The sequence below is a fragment of the Taurulus bubalis genome (assembly GCF_910589615.1).
Source record: "Taurulus bubalis genome assembly, chromosome: 20".
NCBI lineage: Eukaryota > Metazoa > Chordata > Actinopteri > Perciformes > Cottidae > Taurulus > Taurulus bubalis.
Window position 1 is genome coordinate 15667057 of NC_136608.1, and position 22439 is coordinate 15689495.

General features: G+C 41.3%; 1 protein-coding gene across 1 annotated transcript; it reads left to right on the plus strand.

Annotated features, from left to right (window-relative positions):
* Positions 1–1346: 1346 nt before the first annotated feature.
* Positions 1347–21720, plus strand: tbc1d30 (TBC1 domain family, member 30; the record flags this gene model as incomplete). Its single annotated transcript, XM_079236181.1, has 14 exons — positions 1347–1830; positions 4267–4431; positions 10444–10505; positions 10677–10742; positions 11526–11651; positions 12974–13159; positions 13337–13406; positions 14147–14245; positions 14341–14509; positions 14893–14998; positions 15076–15182; positions 15923–16065; positions 16823–17050; positions 20249–21720. The coding sequence occupies 14 exons, from the start codon at positions 1347–1349 to the stop codon at positions 21325–21327; spliced, it is 3090 nt and encodes a 1029-aa protein (XP_079092307.1). The 3' UTR covers positions 21328–21720.
* Between the last annotated feature and the right edge of the window lie 719 nt (positions 21721–22439).

A 22439-nucleotide genomic window follows, 5' to 3' on the forward strand; every position in this document is an offset into this window, starting at 1 on the left:
TGTTGAGACCGGGGAGAAAAAACGGGACAGACTCGGCCCTGTTTCTGTTTGAGACAACACTTCCTTGTTTCCTGGTCACGTGCTTCTCGGCTACGGAAGCCCGAATCAGCTGATTTGAAGACGTGACGCCCCCCGCAGCATGACTAATGAGTAGAAATAACTGTGTTTCTTTGTTATCTTCTCCTTGAAGTTTGTTTCATGTTTTAGTTTCGCATTGCTCTACTTTATTATTCTGTAAAAACAAAACAAAAAACGAAATAATTCTAATTAAAAAAATTATATTTTATTTTAGGATTCAAGGATAATTTGTTGTCATTATGCAACAACTGAATTCAGTTGTAGCCCATTTGTAACTCAACAAACGCATGACAAACAAAAACAACAACAATTATGTATTAGTTGATTTACAGTATATGTAGGATCAATATAAATAACGTAACTGAAGCTGTCAAAAATGTAGTCAAGTAAAAAGTACAAATTATGCCTCCAAAAATGTAGTGGACGTATATAGTGTAGCATAAAATGGAAATGTATGTAAATATTATGTTTAAAGTAATATTAAAACACATAGATGAAAAATCTAACTTTTCAGGAAGACATATACATCTGAGAATAATATATATAAATAGTTCTGCTACTTTATATTTCTATTCCACTTAATTTAGGAGGGAAATATTGTTTGCATAATCAGTACTTTTTCTACTTTCAAATATATTGATGCTTGCACTTTTCTTTTTCCTGTTTCTTAACACGGTTAGAGATGAGAAGGTTGGAGTACTTCTACATAGTACATGTGTTAAATAACATCTAATACTAAGATAACATATGTAACTGGATGAATACATGAACGATGTAAAGTTAAAATGTAAAAGGTTTTGTAAAAAGTGCGAGTTTGTTGTCATATTTATGCTATTTTCCATTGTTTTCCACTTTAAATTGTGTTAAAAGTTGCTGTTGCACATGTGCAAAACGACCTGCTGACGTAGTGCTAGAACAAGGAAGCGGATTGGTCGATCAACTTTTGTCTCCTCCGTGATTGGTCGATCCACAAGCACCTGTCGCGCGACCTGAAGAAAGTTTGCCAGCCGCTGAGAAATTTAGCCAGTGGGCTGGCCCATTGTTCAATCTCAGAGGGGGGGTGGCAGGGAACTCGAGTCCGGGACGTTCAGGGAGGAAATCAAAAGCTGTCAAACGGGTCTCTACCTTTTCTGAGGTGAGGAATGGAGTGCTCCAGGAACTCTATCCTCCTCGAGACACTCAAAGAAAACTTTACAACTGACAAAATGACAACTACAGGAACGGAGAATTAATTGGCCGCTAAAGGTACACAAAATACAAAAATAAAAATGGCGTCTGAGGTGGAATTAAACGGGAGCGAACTTTTGGAAGTTGACATATGCGACGGTGGCGTGTATTCCGAGGACGAGAGCGGCGTTTTTGTCAACTCTGCCGCCTACCCCCGGGATGATTTCTCCGGCTTTCACGAGTGGACGAGTCTCGCCGAGCCTCCGAATGACGCATCATCACCACCTCCGGGACGGCAGGTGCCCACCGCCGCCCACAGGACCAGCGCGGCCGGGGACAGTGACTCCGAGTCCCGGGGAGATGGAGTGAGAACTCTGAGGTCCTCCATAGTGGACTGTCTGCTGGTGGAGCTCTATGAGACGTACGGCGGAGGCGGCAGGAGGAATGTGGACAGCTGGGACAGCTCCACCGAGGCGTCCGGCTCGGATGCCTTCCTGGGCCGCAGCAACTCCGGGTCCGGGTTCCTCCAGGAGCTCCAGGAGAAGCACACCAGGAGGCATCAGATGAACTACCTGGCCCAGAAAGGTGAGGGGTGTGGCGGCTGTTTGTGTCCTGGTTCTCCTTACTGGTCAAGTCAGTTTAATATTGATTCAAAGAGCTTGTGAATACAGTCTGTAACCAAATCCAAACTCTATTCACAAACTGGTGTGAGTACACTTTGCATGGATCATTCGTATAAAACGTATTGCTTTAATTAAAAGCGATTTAAATGATTAAGAGCAGCTCTTCATTTAATATGTTTTACCCATCTTATTTAGGGCTGATCAGGGGTCAGCTCTGCCCAGACTTAGTGGGTCCTTTTTCCTATTTATTGCTGCCATATGCACTATTTCTTCAGCCTGTTGAGGTAACACAATGCATAAAGATCTTTACATTATTTGGGGAAATAAATGATAGTTTGTAAGGGAACAAAAAGCATCCTGTCGAGTTGTGCATCTGATTGTCTTCATCATTCTGAAACCATAACACAACACACACCAGTTGGCTATTTGTCTGTACACTAGAATATCAAAGATTGTAACGGATGAGAATACTATCAAACACTTAATCATAAATTGGGTAATCATTTTAACTTCCATCATTAATGCATCCACAATCTAGCATCTAGCATCTAGCAGAAAACAATACAAAACAAAACATCCAAACAATGCATGCATATCAACCAAATAAAGTCATATAAAGGTGAAAGGTCCATATTAAACTTACATCTGTTCTCATATTCAGGATTAAACTTTTTTTAAAGTGATACAACATAGGTAGAGTAAGTATTTGGTGTACAGTAAATATCATTACAAATCTTGAAATCTATTTTTAATGCTATGCCAGAGTGGAGTTCACTGATAAATCAGAGAGACTGAGTGGAAATTATACAAAGTTAAACCTAAAAGAAAATGTATGATCGAATATGTTAATTTTAATCAGGGATATATAAAACATGATAATAGAGTAGCAGTTTATTAGAAATGTAATCATCTTCTTGTGCCGTTAGCTCATTATATTGATTGCATTGATGCAAAGATTCCTTTAGTACATGAGCTGACACACCGTTCACAGGTATCCTCGCAGCATGCAGGCCGTCACACACACACACACACACACACACACACACACACACACACACACACACACACACACACACACACACCCCGACAGAGGCTGACGAGTGTGTTGACAGCTCGTTTACTCCTCCTCAACGCTTGCTGTACGGCGTTGCCTCGGAGTCTTGAAAGGCACGCCACTGTGAATGTCACGCTGCCATTGTTTCCTCTGTCAAAGTGGAATCCTACAGTAAACACAGCCCGGGCCGTGAGCTCAGTGTTTGCCTTCCACACGTGAGGCTCGGTCCTGTTAAACAATGTGCAGAGGGCTGCCATCAGGAAGAGGAAACGCTCCGATAAGGCCTCCCAGAGCAGCGAAAACATGCCAATGTGTGTTTAGTCTGGGATTAAATGTGGGGACGTGTCTGCAGTGGGACGTTAGGAGCTTTTGGAGCTCGAGGCAGACCCTGCCACCTCCTGGGTGTTGTCTGCAGGTGTGTTTGACATTTGACCTCCTGGTAGAAGAGCGGTAATATGAAAGATCGCTCTTCAAGGAACGTAGATGAGAAGATTGTCATTATTGTCTGTCTTGATTACTCCTCGAATATTTATTCATTTACTACGTTTTGGTCTGTTCAACGTTCGTCGTCTCGTTTATTTTCAAAGATATAATGTTTAATGAAGAAAAGCAGCAAATCTACATTAATGGGAAGTTATAATGAGATAATATTTCGTATTTTCAGTTGATAGAAGACTCAAGTGATGAACTAATTATAAAGAATATAATTAAAAAAATTAATAATAATAATAAAAATACAGATTTTTAGTTCAGAATGCATCATTTGTCACAGAAGGCAGTTCTTCTATAAATTATGAATTATTATATACACCATCATTAGTGTCAACTTGTTTGTGCTTCTCTGCCTTAACAGTTGAATTGTTGGTTCTTTAGTGAAGTTGTCCTAGAAAAATAATTCATTGATTGAAGCAATGATTAACTCTGTGCCACAGATCTGTGTCACCTTCACTTCACCTAAAAACCTCCACGAAGATGGAGGAGGGTGTGTGTTCATGTATGACGGTGTTCTGGTTTTCATTTAATTTATACTTTGCCTGCAGCCTGGAAAAAGGACACATTATCTGCTTATCTAATAGCAGAGTGCAGACCTCACGTGTTATTTCAAACTAATATTTAGAAGACATCATATTTAGACAGACTATATTTCATTGTTTTATCAAGGAACCTAGTTTTTTTTTTTCTTTTAACAATACGTTTGCGTAAATCTTTTCCTGAGCTAATATGGAAATTGCAAGTATTGTTTTGAGCTGCACCATTTTTATAGAGAGGAAGGCTGTCTGTTGTTTGTATAACTGAGGTGAAAAATAGTTTTTTATTCATCTGTCTTTCTCCTTTCTTCTGCAGCCCCGGAGGAGCTGCACTCGATCGTCCAGGAGGTGAAGTATCGTACGGGCCTGCAGTCGACCAAGCTGCTCCGCCAGCTGAGGAGACGCGACCGACTCTGCCACAAACTGCAGAAGAACAACGACATCATCACCGCTTGCCTTCAGGCCGTCTCGCAGAAACGACGTAAGAACCCACCGTTCCTCCTTTTGCTTTAGTCCTGAAGAGACCGGCAGATTGAAACATGAACATTTAAAAGGCTTTAACTTCTATAGGTGTATATCAACCAATACGTCATCAAGAACATCTATAACCATAAGCATGGACACATTTATTTTAGTCAAAAATGTATTTGTGGTTGTAGGTTTTCCTCTCTTTCTATCATTATTTAGGTTGTCTGAGGAAAAAATACAACTACTATACAAGAAGACTGTTTTATATTGTTAATGGGAGCAAAAATAGTCTCATAAACCAACATTTGTTGTAGTCAGATCAAAGTTTGTTGCCCCTGAAATCCAACTTTCAGGCCCAGTGCAGCATAATACCACGAGGTCATTTAGACACTTCAAGAAAGGTGAATGCATTTACAAGATGCAATGGATGTACAGGTTCGCCCAAGCTGCCCTATCACATGTTGTATGAAAATAGCCGCCACATTTCCATAATGCACTGTGACGGGAGTCACATGTTCATGTTCATATCTCCGTCTCCCGGCTGTTCGACTCCAAAGTAGTTCCAATTTCCCTGTTATGTCAGAGATGTCCTAAAACAAAGGTAATATTTCCAGGGAAAGAGATTATGGATTAAGCCTCATTCTATGAATGATCTGTGGGATTAAAGATCCGGACTATGCAAATTGGGAATTTGGTTAACATTTTAGGAGAATAACAGCGTCTCTTCACACATTTTCTTTAAAAATGAAAGTGCAGAAGTATTTACTATGGTGTTTTAGTTATTGTGCTTGATTGTTGTTGTTGATGTGAAGAAAAAAGAACAATGATTCAACAAAGTTGAACATAATATCAGGAATTTGTGTTTATTTTCCTTTGCTTGCCTTTTCCTTTCTGTTAACAAGCAGCATGATGGTTCACAAGGAGGTATGGTATAACATAATAAATGGTTTTTTTTGTGATGAAGCACATACACGTGAGATTATGACAACATATATAATGTTCAACAATACATTTCGGTCATTGATTATGATGAGCCAAGTATTAACATTTTATTAGTTCTTGGAGATGAATGCATTTCACATTATGGCTTCCTAAATATCAGGAATCTATGATGTAATTGCACCTGATTGGCTAAAATAAATTGACGGGCCATCTGTTTACTACCCCAATATTTTGTAGAATTTTGACATTTCAATGACATTAATCAAAGTATTGAGTACAGAGCTTTGTGTGCAGTCAACTATCAAGGAATAGTTTGCATTTTTTTTAAGTGTGGTTGTATGCGGTAACTCTTATTACAGTAGATGGAGCTTGGAGAAAGAGACGGAAGAACCGGCACTGGAGCAAAGCAATGTACTGCTATATTAAATGTATATATACATACATCCTAATCCATTAATGCAAAGTACTTGCACTTATTTGTTTATATAAAGAATATTGTCTATTAGAGTTTTAACAACTCATTGAAACACAAGTCGGTAACTTTACTATCGGTATGTTTTCTTCAAATGGTCGTTAAATTATATCTATTATTAACTTATTGAAGGAATTGCAGTGACTCTACAAGTTTACAGTATGAATATATTAAGTTATGAGAGCAATCAACCAACTGAAACATCATAACGATGGTTATGTAACTTCATCATCAGGCTGTTTGCCGGTATTGATCCTGAGGATGTGTTTTCCATCCAGGAAGCACTTACTGCACCTGAGGCTGAATCCTAATGTCGCGCATCATCGATTCAGTTTGCAGACCTCGCTTCTCGTGTTGCTCTCCCTGTTTTTGGTGCGGTGACTCGGCAGAATCAGTGTTTCCTAAATCCTAGAGGGGGATTTTAGCTTGCTGATTTTGGTTAAAGTAGTTTTTGAGGCAACATTTATTCATCTAGAAGCGATTATTCTGGGGATTGGTGTCTGAGAGAACAAAGTCTTTGAGATTATGGGTTCAAAATAATAACCTGATACACATATTCATATTCAACATTACGGCTGCAACATGACAACCTCAATCTGCTGAATATCATGATGCTCGAGGGAATGTTTGGTTATTAAACGCATCTCACAAGTTCCCTTGTTTTAACCAAAAAGAAGTAAAGATTTATATAATAAAAACTAAGAAAATGGGTAAATCTAAGACCATGTAGTGATTTATTTATTTATTTTTTAGGGTGCATTTCCCTTTTTAAGTAATAATCTAAACAATGAATCCATGAATTAATAAACCATATTTGTGACTTGAATCAAGACAATCAATAAGGGATCAAAGATCTCGTGAGAAATGGCAGCTGAGGTTTCCTCAATAATAGTTTACTTTGAGTAGATTATATAAACATATTATTCAACATATATTTATGTAAACCAGTAGTTAATTATTATCTGAACCCTTTATTGGTTGAGAACCTCGCCTCCTCTCCTCCCCCATTACCTCATCCCTCTCTCCAAATCTCCTCCCCACGCGCCTCTCTCCTTCCTTGCGCCTCCTCCTGGTGACGCGGAAACACCCGGAGGAGGAGGATGATGAGGAGGAGGAGGATGAAGAAGAGGAGGTGTGCAGCAGCATCAGCAGCGCTGTACCGAGCACAAGCAGCAGAAACCGGATGTCCTCGTGCTGCTATTTGTGGCATTTTTCTGAATCATATTTTCTAGATGTTTTGAGTCGCCTGCGCGAGGACGTTTGCTGCTCGCTGATTGATTAAAAAAAAAAAAAAAAAAAGAAAGGACGCGACCAATAACCGGAAGAGATTTGAATCGGTTGAATTGGTGTAAATTTGAACGTCTTGGGAGACGTAGAGGCGGGTTATTAACGCGGGAGAAGCCGACGATGATCGATTGATTGATCGGGAGTGATCGGCTCGGGTCCCGATGAGGCAGGAGCGGCTCTGCGGCGCCGGCAGGAGGCCGAGGCCGGGCGCGCGGCAGCGGCAGCGGCAGCAGGGCTCGGGAGGGGTCGGGAGCATCATCAGCAACGTCCTGAGGAAGAGGAACGGCATCTCCAGGAGCGCGCCCCGGCTGCTCTGCACCTTAGAGCCAGGTGACTCTTATTAAATACCTGGAGGCAGAGTTTAGGATGAGTGGCAAGCCTTTTGGGTTTATAGGTGCACGTTTTATTCCGTCATACTAAAGAAATGGTGTCTTAAACTCTCATTTTCCTTTTTATTTACTGCTTATATAGACCTGATCTCATTCCATTCCATTCCATTCATTTAACTGTTTATGGACCTGATATGTCAAATCTAAGCAAATTAGACGAGAAAAAGTATTATTTTAGATAATTAAAAATGATGCCTTATATACAAGGTATATATTGTATTTTTATTTTTTAAACCTTTTTCTTTTCTGTAGTGTTCTAAGAACCAGAATCAGAACCATTTATTGCCACGTATGTTTACACATACAAGGAATTTGTCCTGGCAGGAGGTGCACAACATTTAACAATAAACATAAAACAGAGTGCAATAAAAAGGGAGCATGAATTATTTAACCAGGAGAGTCCCATTGAGATTAAACATCTTTTTTTCGAGGGAGACCTGGCCAAGGCAAGCAGCAGCATAAACACATTGTTACAGAAAACACAGAACAAGACAAGTTAAAAGAAACTAAAAGCTAAGAGACAGTGACGTAACAGATAATAATGTATATTATCTGATACCCTCATAATGTAATGTGTGGTTGAATTTGTCAGTACTTTATTTTGCTGTTACAAATGTGTTATGATTATCCTCTTGGTTTAAAAAAAAAAAGCAGTGATCAGGATGAGCTCATTTTCACCAACGTGATTAAGAACTGAGCTCCAGTTCAAAATGAAATGGTGAGAACATGCAGGGCACGAGGTTTGTTTCATACGTAAGGCTTCACACCGACCAAATGATGAAGAGGAATCTGATTCCAATCTTCCTCTTCTTCTTTGAACACCACCGATGCACCAGATATGAAGCCAGCAGAGACGTCCAGATGTCTCTACATCTGGAATGTGATCACTCAGATTTTAGAGACCCATCTGGTGCGGAAATTAATTATTTTATGTTGTTTACTGTTTTAAAAGCATGTTGTGGTTGGTCTGTGTTTTTATTTGGGCCGCTCACCTGTCCTTGTTCTAAGTGCTCGATGGAGCGTTTTGAATAAGTGAAAGCCATAAATGTGTAGTGTTCATAAATAAAGATAAGGACGCTGCACGTAGGACAAGTTGCATATTTAATGCTTTGTGATATTTTATGGTTACGGTGCTTTAAACGCAGACAACACAGCAAAAATCCATCAATGTCCGATGATATTCGTCTGGTTATGCTTCATAAGAGCATGACTACAACTTTAATATTGTTTATTCATGATTTAAAATCAACTTCATGTGTATAGTTTAGACTAACCTGAGTTTATAACGTTGTTTTATCTTGTTTCTACCCAAAGACTAAACATTAGATCAGATTAATTATTTAGTTTTCTCCCTCACCCATTCCTTTTATCACCTCATTATTTCTCTCCTTCCTTCCTTTCCTGCCTCCTATCTCTCCCTTATTCTCCTGGTTTAATTCCAATCAAACTCTCCCCTGTGATGCTGGCTGCAGCCTCTCTCGTGTTTCCTTGTGTGTGTGATCCGTGTCGCTGTCATAATAATCTGTGACCGGGAAGTAGGAGGTTTCCCGTGTTAATCCTCTCGGAGCTCGGAGAGGAAACCGCAGAATAAAGAGAATGGCGCAGGAAACCACGACAGAGGAGGACCGAGCAGGTTTAAAAACACACTTTGTCGTCTCGTGAAGGGCTTTTAATGTCGTGCAAACTTTATCGTGTGTACTTTATTGTGTGTGTACGGCTTCTGATTCAAGAGACGGATCAGTCGTCTGCAGACGTGGGGGCAGAAATGGCCGCCGAGAGCCGAAACCCGTTTCCTCTTAACTTCAGATCAAAGTTTCATTTCCGTTTCGGAGGCTTCATCCTGCAGCGTGAAGTCTGTCTCTGAAGGAGTCTGCGTGCAAAGAGCTCTGACACGATGCTGCCGGTGGATTCAGCACCACGCGCAGCGGACAGCGACTCTGACTGCGCACCAGATCCCGATAGGGATCCACTGGTTTAACGCGACGGCCTTCACGGTGTCCTCCTGTCGTCATATCGGGTTAAAAAAGGGTTGCACGTGCTGCTCTCTAGCACTCAGAGCTTCCGGTGTCTGAAACTCTTGCTTCAGATTTCAGATTCGTGGACGAGCATGATGTAACTGCAGCTTTAATAAACACGTAACTAGTTTGTTCTTATAGGAGGGCGTTGACTTTTTTTTATATATTTGGTTTGCATTTATAATATTTAGTCAGATAATTAGCTTGATGCCATTTTATGTGAAGGAAAAACAGCTTCCTTGACTCTGGATGTCTCTCCTTTTGATTACTTCTTAAAGTTACAAGGGAGGGAATCATGCTGTTACTGTTTCAGCTCCCAACCAGTGGAACAAACTCCCTCTGAGCATAATGTTAATTAAAAAGCTTGAAAAGAAGTTGTGAACGCATGAATCCATGTGAGACTGAGAGGTGTTTCTATTTTGCGTTGGTGTTTGCAAACTAAAAATAGTGCATATTAGTTTGTTATTATTAGTACTATTAGAGGAATTAGATTTCAATTAAAAAAGTGTAATGCTCATTTATTTTGGTTTGAGACCGTTTAAATGAACTCATTGAGACATCGATTTTAATTATTTTTGTATTTATTCTCCCTTTGTTGCTACTTTGGTCGTAATATAATTCATATAAAATCATCTTGATGTCTGATTATCTGCTTAACGTGCCCCTTTTCCACATTGAGGAGCCATATCTCAATATATTCTGCCTCAGCGACGCTAAATGTTAAATCAGTGAAACAAAGTGAGGCTCACAATGTGCGTTCACACTCAAGATGTTGTGATTTTTAATGATTTCTACAGATAGAAGCTTGTTAAAGGATATTTACATGCATAGTAAGATGTAGGTCACAGAAACTGAGGGGTGGTAGTCGCCCAGCTCTGCTTCCACACCGGTCTGACCGGGTGTCACTTGTTTGTTCGCAGGCGTTGACACGAGGCTGAAGTTCACCATCGAGCCATCGCTGGGAAAGAATGGATTCCAGCAGGTCAGAAGTGAACTGTTGGAGTAATGTTCAGTGTGAATGAATGTGATAATGCTGACTTCTCCCCCTTAAGAGAATAAATAATGTAGCATTACACATGAAGTATTCATATTGAAGCGCCTCAGAGTATGCTGCCTAATTAAAAAGGTGAATAACGGAGTTTCTTCCCCACAGTGGTACGACGCCCTTAAATCCGTGGCCAGACTCCCGACTGGGATCCCGAAGGAATGGAGGAAGAGGGTAAGTAACGTGGGCTGAAGGTTTAACGTGAGCTTGTTGTAGGGATTTGCTGCACTCGCTGAGCGACACGTGGAATAAAAATGTAGTAAAACAATTAGCAGAAGCCTTGTAAGTGTTGCATGTTCAGTAAACGCAGGCCAGAAATATAAAAAAACAACAACTCATTTTGATGAAGAAGACATAAAAAAGAAGCGATGACCCAGATGTACTATTGCAAGAAAAGTGTGTTTTCTTTATTATTGCCAAGCATTTCACGGTCTTGAGAGGCGGCGTTGTCTAAAAGAACAATAAACAAGAAGCACTTTGATCTCACATCGTAACTTATCTCTTGGGAGCCGAGGGGGAGAGAGAGAGAGGGGGAGAGAGAGGGAGAGAGGAGGAGAGGGAGAGGGGGAGAGTGAGAGAGGGGGAGGGAGAGAGGAGGAGAGGGAGAGGGGGGAGAGGGAGGGAGAGGGAGGTGACTCAGTGAATGAAAGGTGTTTGACTCAGCTGTTGATGCGGTTCTATTTAGTACCCATGTGGTTCTATTTAGTACCCATGTGGTTCTATTTAGTACCCATGTGTACCCATGTGGTTCTATTTAGTACCCATGTGGTTCTATTTAGTACCCATGTGGTTCTATTTAGTACCCATGCGGTTCTATTTAGTACCCATGCGGTTCTATTTAGTACCCATGTGGTTCTATTTAGTACCCATGTGGTTCTATTTAGTACCCATGCGGTTCTATTTAGTACCCATGCGGTTCTATTTAGTAGCCATGTGGTTCCTGGTGTCTCTCTGCAGGTCTGGCTCACGCTAGCAGACCAGTACCTCCACAGCATCTCCATCGACTGGGAGAAGACGCTCCGCTTCGCCTTCAACGAGCGCAGCAACCCGGACGATGACTCCCTCGGCATCCAAATCGTCAAGGTGTGTGTGTGTGTGTGTGTGTGTGTGTGTGTGTGTGTGTGTGTGTGTGTGTGGGGGGGGGGGTTGTGAGCAAAAGGTCGTGAGTCAGCAGCACAGTGTTGACGCGTCAGCATTTCTCCAACAGAATGCATCGATTGAAATGTAGAGACTGTTGTGTTCAGTACAGTATTGTGACTGCAGCATATTTATATTTATATATTTGTTTGTGTGAGAAACCGCTGATATCTCATATTTTTACAGTTTTAATACCTTTCATAATAAAAAGTACCAATGTTTTCATGGAGAATAAAGAGCTGTTGTTGGTTCCACATCAGGAAATATGATGACTCAACATCTGAGCGATCTCTGTTCACTAATTAAGAAAACAATTAACCTGTTAAGGTTATTGTGTCTTTGACTTTTATGTTATTTCAATAGGGAGGGCACACACCCTAATCAAAAATCCAGTTTTAATATTCTTCTTTCATCCTAAAGACATTTGTCCAACTGTTCTGTCACAGACTATTATCGGCCTTTGAGGTTTGAACTATTCTATTGAGTATAAGTGGATCTGCAGGAAGTGCACAGTCGTGATGAAAAAACAAACAATCTTTTCAGATTCAGTAGCCATCAGTGTGTGTGTGTGTGTGTGTGTGTGTGTGTGTGTGTGTGTGTGTGTCTCCTACTAATGAGGAAGAGCAGTGTCCGGTAGAGGATGTTTGCTTCGGGCTGTGCGTCAGAACCAGACGGATGCATCATGGAAATACCATGGAAGCTCTTTGTTGAATCTCTGAGTCACTGAAAAACAGAAGAGGGTTTTTTTATTTTTCCATCAACGGAGGCAAAGTCTGATTATTTACTTCATCATCATCACCGTCTCTCTCCTAAATGCATGAAACGACCATTCCTCATCGTTTAATTCATCCGGTACATGCACAGATTCATAAAACAATAATCCATACTGAACATCTGGCTGACGACGTCAAACTATATAACTCCTCCCCCTTTTAAACAATAATAACCACCTCATGTGCAACTCTTTCAACAGCTCACAGTGTTACATTTCAATACTCTATTCTACTTTTTCCAATATTATTGACAATATCGCTCTCATTATCATGCTACATACTACTTTTGTATTTTAGTTTCCATTTGACAAAATTACTTCTTATACACTTTGTATTTTCATTCTTTTTTGTATTTCCTTACTCTTATTGCTCCTGTATCCAATGGTGTCAGTATAATTTATTTTACACTTAATCATTTTTATTCTATTGTTTTATTCTGTCACAAGAATTTCCTTCTGGATTAATAGCGTTTTATGTTATCCTTCTAATGTCCAGGACCTGCACAGGACGGGCTGCAGTTCTTACTGTGGCCAGGAGGGGGAGCAGGACAGGGTGGTGCTGAAGAGGGTGCTGCTGGCCTACGCCCGCTGGAATAAAAGTGTGGGCTACTGCCAGGGCTTCAACGTGCTGGCTGCACTCATCCTGGAAGTGACGGAGGGACACGAGAGCGACGCACTTAAGGTACACACACACACACACACACACACACTATGTGCTCAAAGGTATGATAAAGGGAGAGTCTCTCATCATTTTAATATAACGCACATAAAAAGTTGACTTCCTGCTGGAGTTTCTATGTTTCTTCCTGACCTTTTTTAAATAACTATTAAAGGTCTTTCTCCTCTCTTCTGTCTTCAGGTGATGATCTACCTCATCGACAAAGTGCTGCCTGAGAGTTATTTTGCCAACAACCTGCGAGCGTTGTCGGGTAAACACAATGACACACACACACACACACACACACACACACACACACACACACACACACACACACACACACACACACACACACACACACACACACACACGGGCCGATTCATTCAGAACATACCGTCACAACTTCTGCTCAGAAATAAACTACAAGCTCAATAATTGTGCACAAAGAAATAATGTTTTTTTCCATTTTAAGTGGAATGTTCGTGTGTCAGGTTTCTTAGGAGGGTATAAATCTCCTTTTGGTCTACAGATTAAAAGATTTCTCAAGTGACAGAAAATGTATTTGTAACAACTCTGATAATTCATAATTGTAGAAGTCAGTTTTTTTTAATGCAAAATTGCCACAAAACATTTCTCTTTCCAGCTTCTCAAATGTGACTCTTTTTTTTTATAGTTAATTGAATACATTTGGATTTTGGACTGCTGGTTGGACACAACAAGCATTTTTTTCTTTTGTAGTAGAAAATACGAATAGAATAATCACTAATAATCATGAGCGACCGATTGTTCAGTTATGTAAATAATTATTTTGTTTAGAAGTCCGTCTCTAACGAGGTTAACGGATGTGGCAGCTGTGGTCTGAAAAAAGATAATTTATCAAATCAGAGCTTCAAGCATTTACAGCGTTTAACTAAACTGACACAATGAAACCTCCCCAGTAGCTGCAGTTTTGAGATACCAGTTTACCGTCATGTTTTAATCTCTTATGTGTACATCTGTCTCTTCCGTCAGTGGACATGGCCGTGTTCAGAGACCTGCTGCGCCTAAAGCTGCCCAGACTGTCGCAGCATCTCCACCACCTTCAGAAAGCTGCCAACAGAGAGGCCGGAGGTACAAATCTGCTTCAACAGTCTATAAATCAAATGCACATTCCTGCATAAAGGCAGAATGGTGGGTACAAATAGCGGCCGTCTGTTTCCCCTCAGGCAGCTACGAGCCGCCGCTGACCAACGTGTTCACGATGCAGTGGTTCCTCACCATGTTCGCCACCTGCCTGCCGGCGCCCACCGTGCTGAAGATCTGGGACTCGGTTTTCTTCGAGGGTTCGGAGGTGCTGTTCCGGGTCGCCCTCGCCATCTGGGAGAGACTGGGAGAGTGAGTGGACCATTCCCCTGGAAAATGGGATTTTAACAACTTTTAAAATCGTATTATTTTCCGCGCACAAACATTTAGAAAATATATGAATTGTTCAATATGTGCTAGTCAGATTTTGAACCATGAGACATAAAGTATCCACTGAAACCCAGAGCATTCTAAATCTACAACTATATTTATGATTATTGGTAAAATACTCAAATGAATACACTACTAATACTCGACCAGTGCTAGAAAAATAGGGACGGTATCGTGAGGATTTTGTGCCACTGAATGAGGAGAAACCCTGAATATGAATATCCACAATGTGTGTTTTTTATTTCTCTCCATCCTCTTCTCTGATTTGACCTTTAAACGCTGCTCGTCTTCCTTCGTCCGTCCAGGAGGATCGAGTACTGTCACACGGCGGATGAGTTCTACAGCACGATGGGTTGCCTCGCTCAGGAGATGCTGGAGCACAAGCTCATCGATCCTCCCGACCTCATGCAGGTAAACTAAACCCTCACCTGTTAAACCTCTCGGGATGTTTCCACGCCGATATATTCACCGGTCACCTTGTATTTCAGGAGGTTTACGCCATGGCGGTGTTTCCTTTCCCTCAACTGGCGGAGCTGAGAGAGAAGTACACGTACAACATCACCCCGTTCCCGACGGCGGTCAAATCCAGTGGGAGGTTTGCACTGTCCTCAGAAGTCTTGATAAATAAACATTGTGCATTCATTTGATTTCAGCTTCCTGCTGTTAAAGGGACACAACGTGAAGAAAATGTGTTTAAGTTCAGAAACATTGAATGTATATATTTAACAGAGTCTTTAAACTAGATGATGGAAAATTAAATATGTACAAACACAGATGCAGGTTGGAATTGGAACCTTTTTTAAAGGGATAGTTTAGTTTTTTGGAAGTGAGGGTGTATGAGGTACTTCTCCAAAGCAATGTACTGCTATATATCAGTTTAAGTGTACGTTATATTTAGAATATTTTCACCGCTTTACCTTGCTGTCAGACTTTCTATTACTTATCTGTGCACCAGACTCCTTTGACAAAAAACAGTTGTTTAACCTCGCAGAATAACCGCTGCCTCAATCGGTTGGTTTGCTTGTGTTTATTTTGTGACTTTGGTGTTTTTTAAAGGTTATTTCAGATTCACTAAAGTCACACAGTAACACAAACACAGGAGGCAGCGGTAGACCAGCAACTCCTTAAAAAACACTTAGAAAAACATCCAAACTATCCCTTTAAGTTACTGTGCATATTTATCCGCCACAGAACTTTTATTGCATTAAATAGGGAGCAAAATTTGGTTCCAAATAGTTTACCATCAAGGAAAACCTGAAATAAAACCTTTAGTTACATGTTTGAACTTGTTATAGCGTCAGCGGTGACGATGACGATGACGTTCTCTGGTTCCAGTGGCGTTCTGGGCAGCTGGGAGAGCGACGACGACGACGCCGACATGGACGATGAAGACTCGGTGGTGACGGCGCTCGGCTGCCTCGGTCCCCTGGGTGGCCTCCTGGCCCCGGAGCTGCAGAGGTACCACAAACACATCAAAGGTCAGTGACGCGCTCCGCGTGGTTTCAATGGCAGCCGGCGATTTAGTTAAAAGCATCGGCAGTACTCGGCGCTCACCAGAGAGATTTAGAAATAACTACAGATAGAAATAAGTGTTTAATTTAGCATCATAAGTCGATATCGGCACAAGCTGTTTTCACCTGTTTTAGAGGGGAAATGGCTCATTCTTAAAAGCAAAGTGTATCATTTGGACATTAATAAATCATCTCCACAGTCATTCTGAGACAAACGGTATAATCACAGTAAACAAACCTACACTGCGTGCTGCCGGGTCGGATTCAGTCTTTGCATCACAAAAGGAGGAAAAGGTGACGAAGACAGAATAACTTCTGACCTTTTCCAGTCGAGGAAAAAGAGAAAACAAACAAACTCAGTGAAGTAAATGTCAAACGGATTGCAGACAAAATGCACATTTTCCTCGTCTTCAAAGGTTAGACGGCATCAAGAGGCTTTTTCATGTGCCGCTTAGTTTTGGCGCTGAGCTTATCTTGATTAAAGAGGATAAAAGTAAGTAATAAGTAAGAAAAGGAGCTTAAGAGGACCTAAAACAGCGATTTTGTGTATTTTCCTAGAATGTTTCTGTCCGCTTTTAGAACGAAAGCCCTCGACTCTAATCCCTGAATCTCTCGATTAATTTGTTTCTGTCGAACTCGGCGTCTGAAATAAATCAAGTGGAATAAGTAATGAAGTGAAAGAGTCTGATGTCGGGATAAAGAAGTTTCATCTGTCGTCCTCCAGACCAGCGAGGAGAGCAGGGGAACATCGCAGAGCTGAGCCCGGGAGCGGTGGGCGCCGGAGGGGGAGGAGCTGGAGGAGGAGGGGGCGGAGCCAGGGCGGAGCATCAAGCAGCAATCAACAGCATGATGATGGAGCGGATGAGCACCGACATCTACGCCCTGAAGAAGCAATACACGCGCATCAAGAGGAGGCAGCAGCAACAGGCCATGCAACTCTACATACGCACAGGTGGGAAGAAGAGAAATGACTTCATAACTTGACTTTAACTGCCTTTTCTTTCACTGTTTATTGGTTCATGATTCATGACTGTAGGGAAAAAGCTTCGATGTCGTTGCAGTTCCCAAAGTTAGGCATTTGTTGTATATTGTACATTTTAAAGTTACTGTGAGGAACTTTTCACTGGTTATGAAACGGTCTCGATTTAATACTGGAGCTTCTCCATGACCTTCATAAGTAAAGGAGAATATTAGAAGTCTGGTTCTAGAGAGTTCTTCTTAAAGCTCGACATCGGAGCCATCGGACGTATTTCTGGACCCGCTGGAGGGAAGAGGGGCAACGGGAGAACCAGAACCAGAACCTGGACTGAGAGGATCTCACTGCTGCAGTAAAATGAGAGGTTTTCCGAAGGGACCCTGGTGCTCAGAGACACTACCGCATTAGTCCACAGGGGGCGCCAGATTCACCACGAAGTTAAAGTTCCTCATAGTAACTTCAATAACGTTTCAGCACAAAAATATTAACTTAATTTCTTCTTTGCAGGCGGTAAAGTGATGTTTTGCTCATGAGTTACATGCACATCCTATTTCAGAACAAAATAAGCTCCTTCAGGAAGCTGTGCACAGGGAACAAAAACAAATAAATAAGACCGTACAGTGTGTCGACAGCGGCGGTTAATGTCCAGATCTGCTGATTCTTCTTGAACAAAAAACCATGCAGACACACAACAACACAGCAGACGCTGATGAGGCTCCACCTGGTATGAAGGACGGGAACATGAACGCAGCAGAGTTTCATGTGTTTGATGCTGATGTGTGACTTGTAGGACCCGGACCTGAAGTGGCCACTAACCCCGGGGTTCTCCAGGAGCATCGCAGCAAACACGGCGACGGTGCCGACCAGAGCGCTGACGGTACTGCGGTCGGCCACGTCTAAAAACTGGGTGTTCTGGGCGTCTTTAATGATGAATTAATGAATGAATCGACGTAATTGAATGATATAAGGACAGTACAGTAGTTTCACCTCGCCAGATTTCAATTTTTTTTTTTTTTTCATTGATTTTCTGATAAATGAACCTTATGCAATCAAACATATATAAATAATGAACATTGTACGGCTTAAAATTCACTCTCTTCTTGCTTATTTTAACCATTGAGTGTTTTCTCTTTTTAAAAAAGGTATAAAATACACACATTGGAAATCTGGCGAGGGAACGACTGGCTGTAAAATACTACATCCTCTTCAGGTTGTATCACTGTAAACTCTCTGGCTTGAATACGTAGGATGCTCTCAAAATGCTGCAGGATTCATTTAATAAAACTACTGTGGCTGCAGCGTCACGAGCAAACGCGTCACTGCTTCGCTTAACAGCCGTAACTTTAAAACGTTCACTTGTTGGGTGACATCTTTTATTAAGGAGCAGTGAAGGCGACTCTGAAGGCATTTTGAGAGCATTTTGGAAACCGGTGCTGCATTCTTCTGCTTTATGTGTTTATGTATAACATGTGTCTGCCAGAGGGAATAGTAGCTGGACAAATGGTGCTGGTGTTGTTATATTTGCAGGAGTTTATGCACCGGCTGTATTCCACATATTTATTTGGAGGCACCTGTCACGACTTTACATGAAACAAGTCCATCAGTCACACACATTTATTTATTTATTAAGTACAGTTGTGTTAGTATGTTACGGTGTACCGTTGGTGGAAAGTAATAAAGTACATATTTACTCTACTAAGTATTGAAATTAAGTATAATTTTGACTTATTTTCTTAAATATTTCCATTTTATTCTACTTTATATTTCCACTCTACTGCATTTCAGAGTAAATACTTTTCTCCACTACGTTCATTTGAGAACTTAATTTACTTTCCAGATTAATATACAAAATATAATCATCAAATAAATTGTGATTATATTACTGTATGTTTATAATTCTAAAATTCAGAAGCTGTTTATGAAGTAATGTCCTGCATATCAGATATCAATTAATACATTTAAAGTCATCTTAAAATCAGTAATTATAATCCAGCTACATAATTATTCTGTATAATGAGTACTTTTAAGTTTATTTAGATGCTCATACTTTTGTACTTTTACTTATAACAGAGTATTTCCACCACTGCTGTACACAGTTTTATTTATACACATTGTTCTCACGCTCCAGCCTTAATAATGTCAAAACACTGTGTGCTTTTAAAGCACTTATAACTCTTAAAAGCTAGTTATTAGCATTACTATTTAATACCAAAACACTGTATGTCTTTATAAGTGACAGATGTCTCCATTTATACTTGATTTATTTGCAAATGATTCATTTTTCCAGCTGTGTGCTGCAGGTTTTGGGGTGAATTCCTGTCACTAACATTTCATTAACAACCTCTGCTTCCTTCTATTTGTTCCTCCTCTCACACTAACATGAGACTTGTGCACATTGTATGACCGTATTATGACGAGATATTATGTGTTTTATTTTCAGATTCAAACATCTGTGCACTCTTAAATATCTCTGCTAATGATCACTCGTACAAACGCTCTGTAAAGATGTGTAATCAGCTTTTAGAACCAACATGCAGTTTATTGCTATAGATATTATATAAAATGGAAGATAAATTGTCTGATGGAGCTTTGAGCAGCTGACTGTATTTCTAAAGTGACTCAGCTGTTGCATCAAACACTATTTATTCATGACTATATTGTTAATGCAGTTAATTATCATTCACAAGATAGTTTTGTAGTTTAGACGACTTTCATTGGTCCATTTAGTAAAATAATTATTTAGCGGTTGTAACCTTTTCAGTTCACGATACTATCACTATACATTTAATACGCTAGTTTTTTTTTAATAAACAAATTACATTACTTAGGATACATTTGTGAATATTTTTGGTTTCATAGAATAACTGTTTCATTATAAAAGATCACTGATAAAGAAAAATAAGTTTTTAAGTCAAATCCATCTTAAGAGTTGTGTAGTTTCTACTTGCTGTGTGTTTGTCACCACTTCGTTAAATTAAAGATCTCTTAATCGGCATTTAATATAGTTAGGGAACAAAACAATTATAGTTTCTTTAAAGTTAACTCAACTGGTTGAAAACACAGACGAATCTATTTAATCGAGGTTAAAAATTCACAACACAAATTCAAATATTTACGTGAAACGACTGTTTTGCTGCCTGTTTTCATGTGACTTTTTTTTTTTTTTTTAATTAGACAAGTGTCCCGCCACCCGCGTGTTGCCCTCCCAACTCAACCCGTCAAGCTCCGTGATCAACCACCTCCTTCTGGGGCGCAGACCGCGCGCAGACCCCCGGGGCTCCACCCCCACGTCCGCCAGCACGTCCACGCTGCCGGGGTCCAGACCCGCCTCCCCGGGTCGGGGTCAGGGTCAGGGCTCGCCGCTCTCCAACGGCACCGGATCTCCGGGGAGCTCGGCAGGAGGCGCCGGGTCGCCGTGGAGAGCTCACGTCCGGGTTCACCGGAGGAATGTAGCCAGGGCCCGGGCACAGCTGGGCTTTGGAGATTCAGAGGAAAGGGAAGGGGATGAGGAGGAGGAAGAGGAGGGAGGATTAGGAAGATTTGAGGGTGAAGAGGAGAGGGATGATGATGAGGAGGAGCAGGAAGAAGGGAGTGATTCCTTTAAGTCTAAAGAGGCTCCGCCGGTGGCAGAGGAGACCGCGGAGGTTTCAGAGGTGGTGGTGCAACTGGACTCTCTGGATCTCAAAGACCCAGAAACACAACCGCAGTCCAAACCTGCACCTCGAGTCCCTCTTCTTCCTCCTCCTCCTCCTCCTCCTCCGTCCTCAAACAGACACAACGAGCCCGATTCCTCGGGTTCAGAAGAGCACTTCCCCTCCATCGCTTCACCTCCACCTCACCGCTCCTTCAGCCCCTCGGCATCGGCTTCACCGACACCTCCCTCCACCCCGCCGCCGCCGCCCCGCCGCCTCCCGTCATCCCCCTCCGCTAGCGGCCTCTCCTCCCTCGCTCCTCCCGCATCCTCCTCCGCCTTCTACAAAACCTCCTCCCCCTCCACGCCCTCGCTGTCCTCCGTCTGCTCCTCGTCCAGATCCCACTTGTCCTCCTCCCCGTCGACCCCGGCGCTGTCGTCCGCCGCCACCGCCGCGCCCAAACCGCCGGTCTTCTCCCCGTTCCCCAGCGTGAAGCAGCCCAGGAGGTCGGCGGCGGCCAGAAACCTCGGCCTCTACGGACCCACGTCCAGAACGCCCGCCGTCCACTTCCCTCAGATCAGCCGCAGCCTCAGCCGCAGCGGCACCGCGGGCGCCAACTGAACCCAGAAGCACACGTCACTAGGTGAAATAAATAATAACATAACCCTCTGTACCTTCACCGTGTTGCCTCCTGCTTATCAAGAAAATAACCCACATCTTATTCCAAGTACACGGACAGTTGTAGAAACGTAAAGTCGTGCAGGAATGACTTCATCATGACGTGTGAAGATTCTCCTGAAACTCTCAAGCCATGGCAGACTATTCCGTGTGAAGGAACCTCCTCACTGCACAGCGGTGGAACGTAGAACCTTTACTGGACTCGTGTGTATTCAACATGATGGAGTTCATTTCTTTCCTATGAGATAACACAATAGCCAAGTATTAAACATACAAACTAAGACACAAGAGATGCCTAAGAATTGCTGTAAATGAAGAATAATAAAAACTGTGTGTTCGTCCCCAAAACCCTTTCAATCTTAAAATGTTTGTCTCAAAAGCATTTTTTCTTTATTTATTCTCTGTCTGTAACTTAGCTCTTGACCACGAGGAATATAACATCTATATATGATTAATATAACATCTATATATGAGGATTAATATAACGTCTATATATGAGGATTAATATAACATCTATATATGAGGATTAATATAACGTCTATATATGAGGATTAATAGAACATCTATATATGAGGATTAATATAACGTCTATATATGAGGAATATAATATCTATATATGTCAATAATGGAGTAAAGTGTGAATGAGACTGTGACTTGTTTTGACCTTTTGGGGCGTGAATAATGGGTAAATTGATTGGGGCAACTATATATATATATATATATATGCATATGCATATGCATATATATATATATATAAGATATGAGAGCATTTAATAGCTTTATTCACATGAAATAAACCTGCAGACCATGTGTTTATTCCCAGTATGGTCAAAGTTGTCCAAACCAGTAAGCAGTTTGCTATTTTTTAACAGGGAGGACTGATGCAGTTCATGTTCACTCAAATTTATGAACTTTGTGTTTTCTAAAGGAAAAATATGAACAAAGCTTTGAACGTGAATTGATATTTTTTAACATTTCCCGATTGCACGAACACCGACGTTCACCTGCTTTACAAGTCGCTGTATTTGAGTTTCAACCGAACAACGATTGTAGTT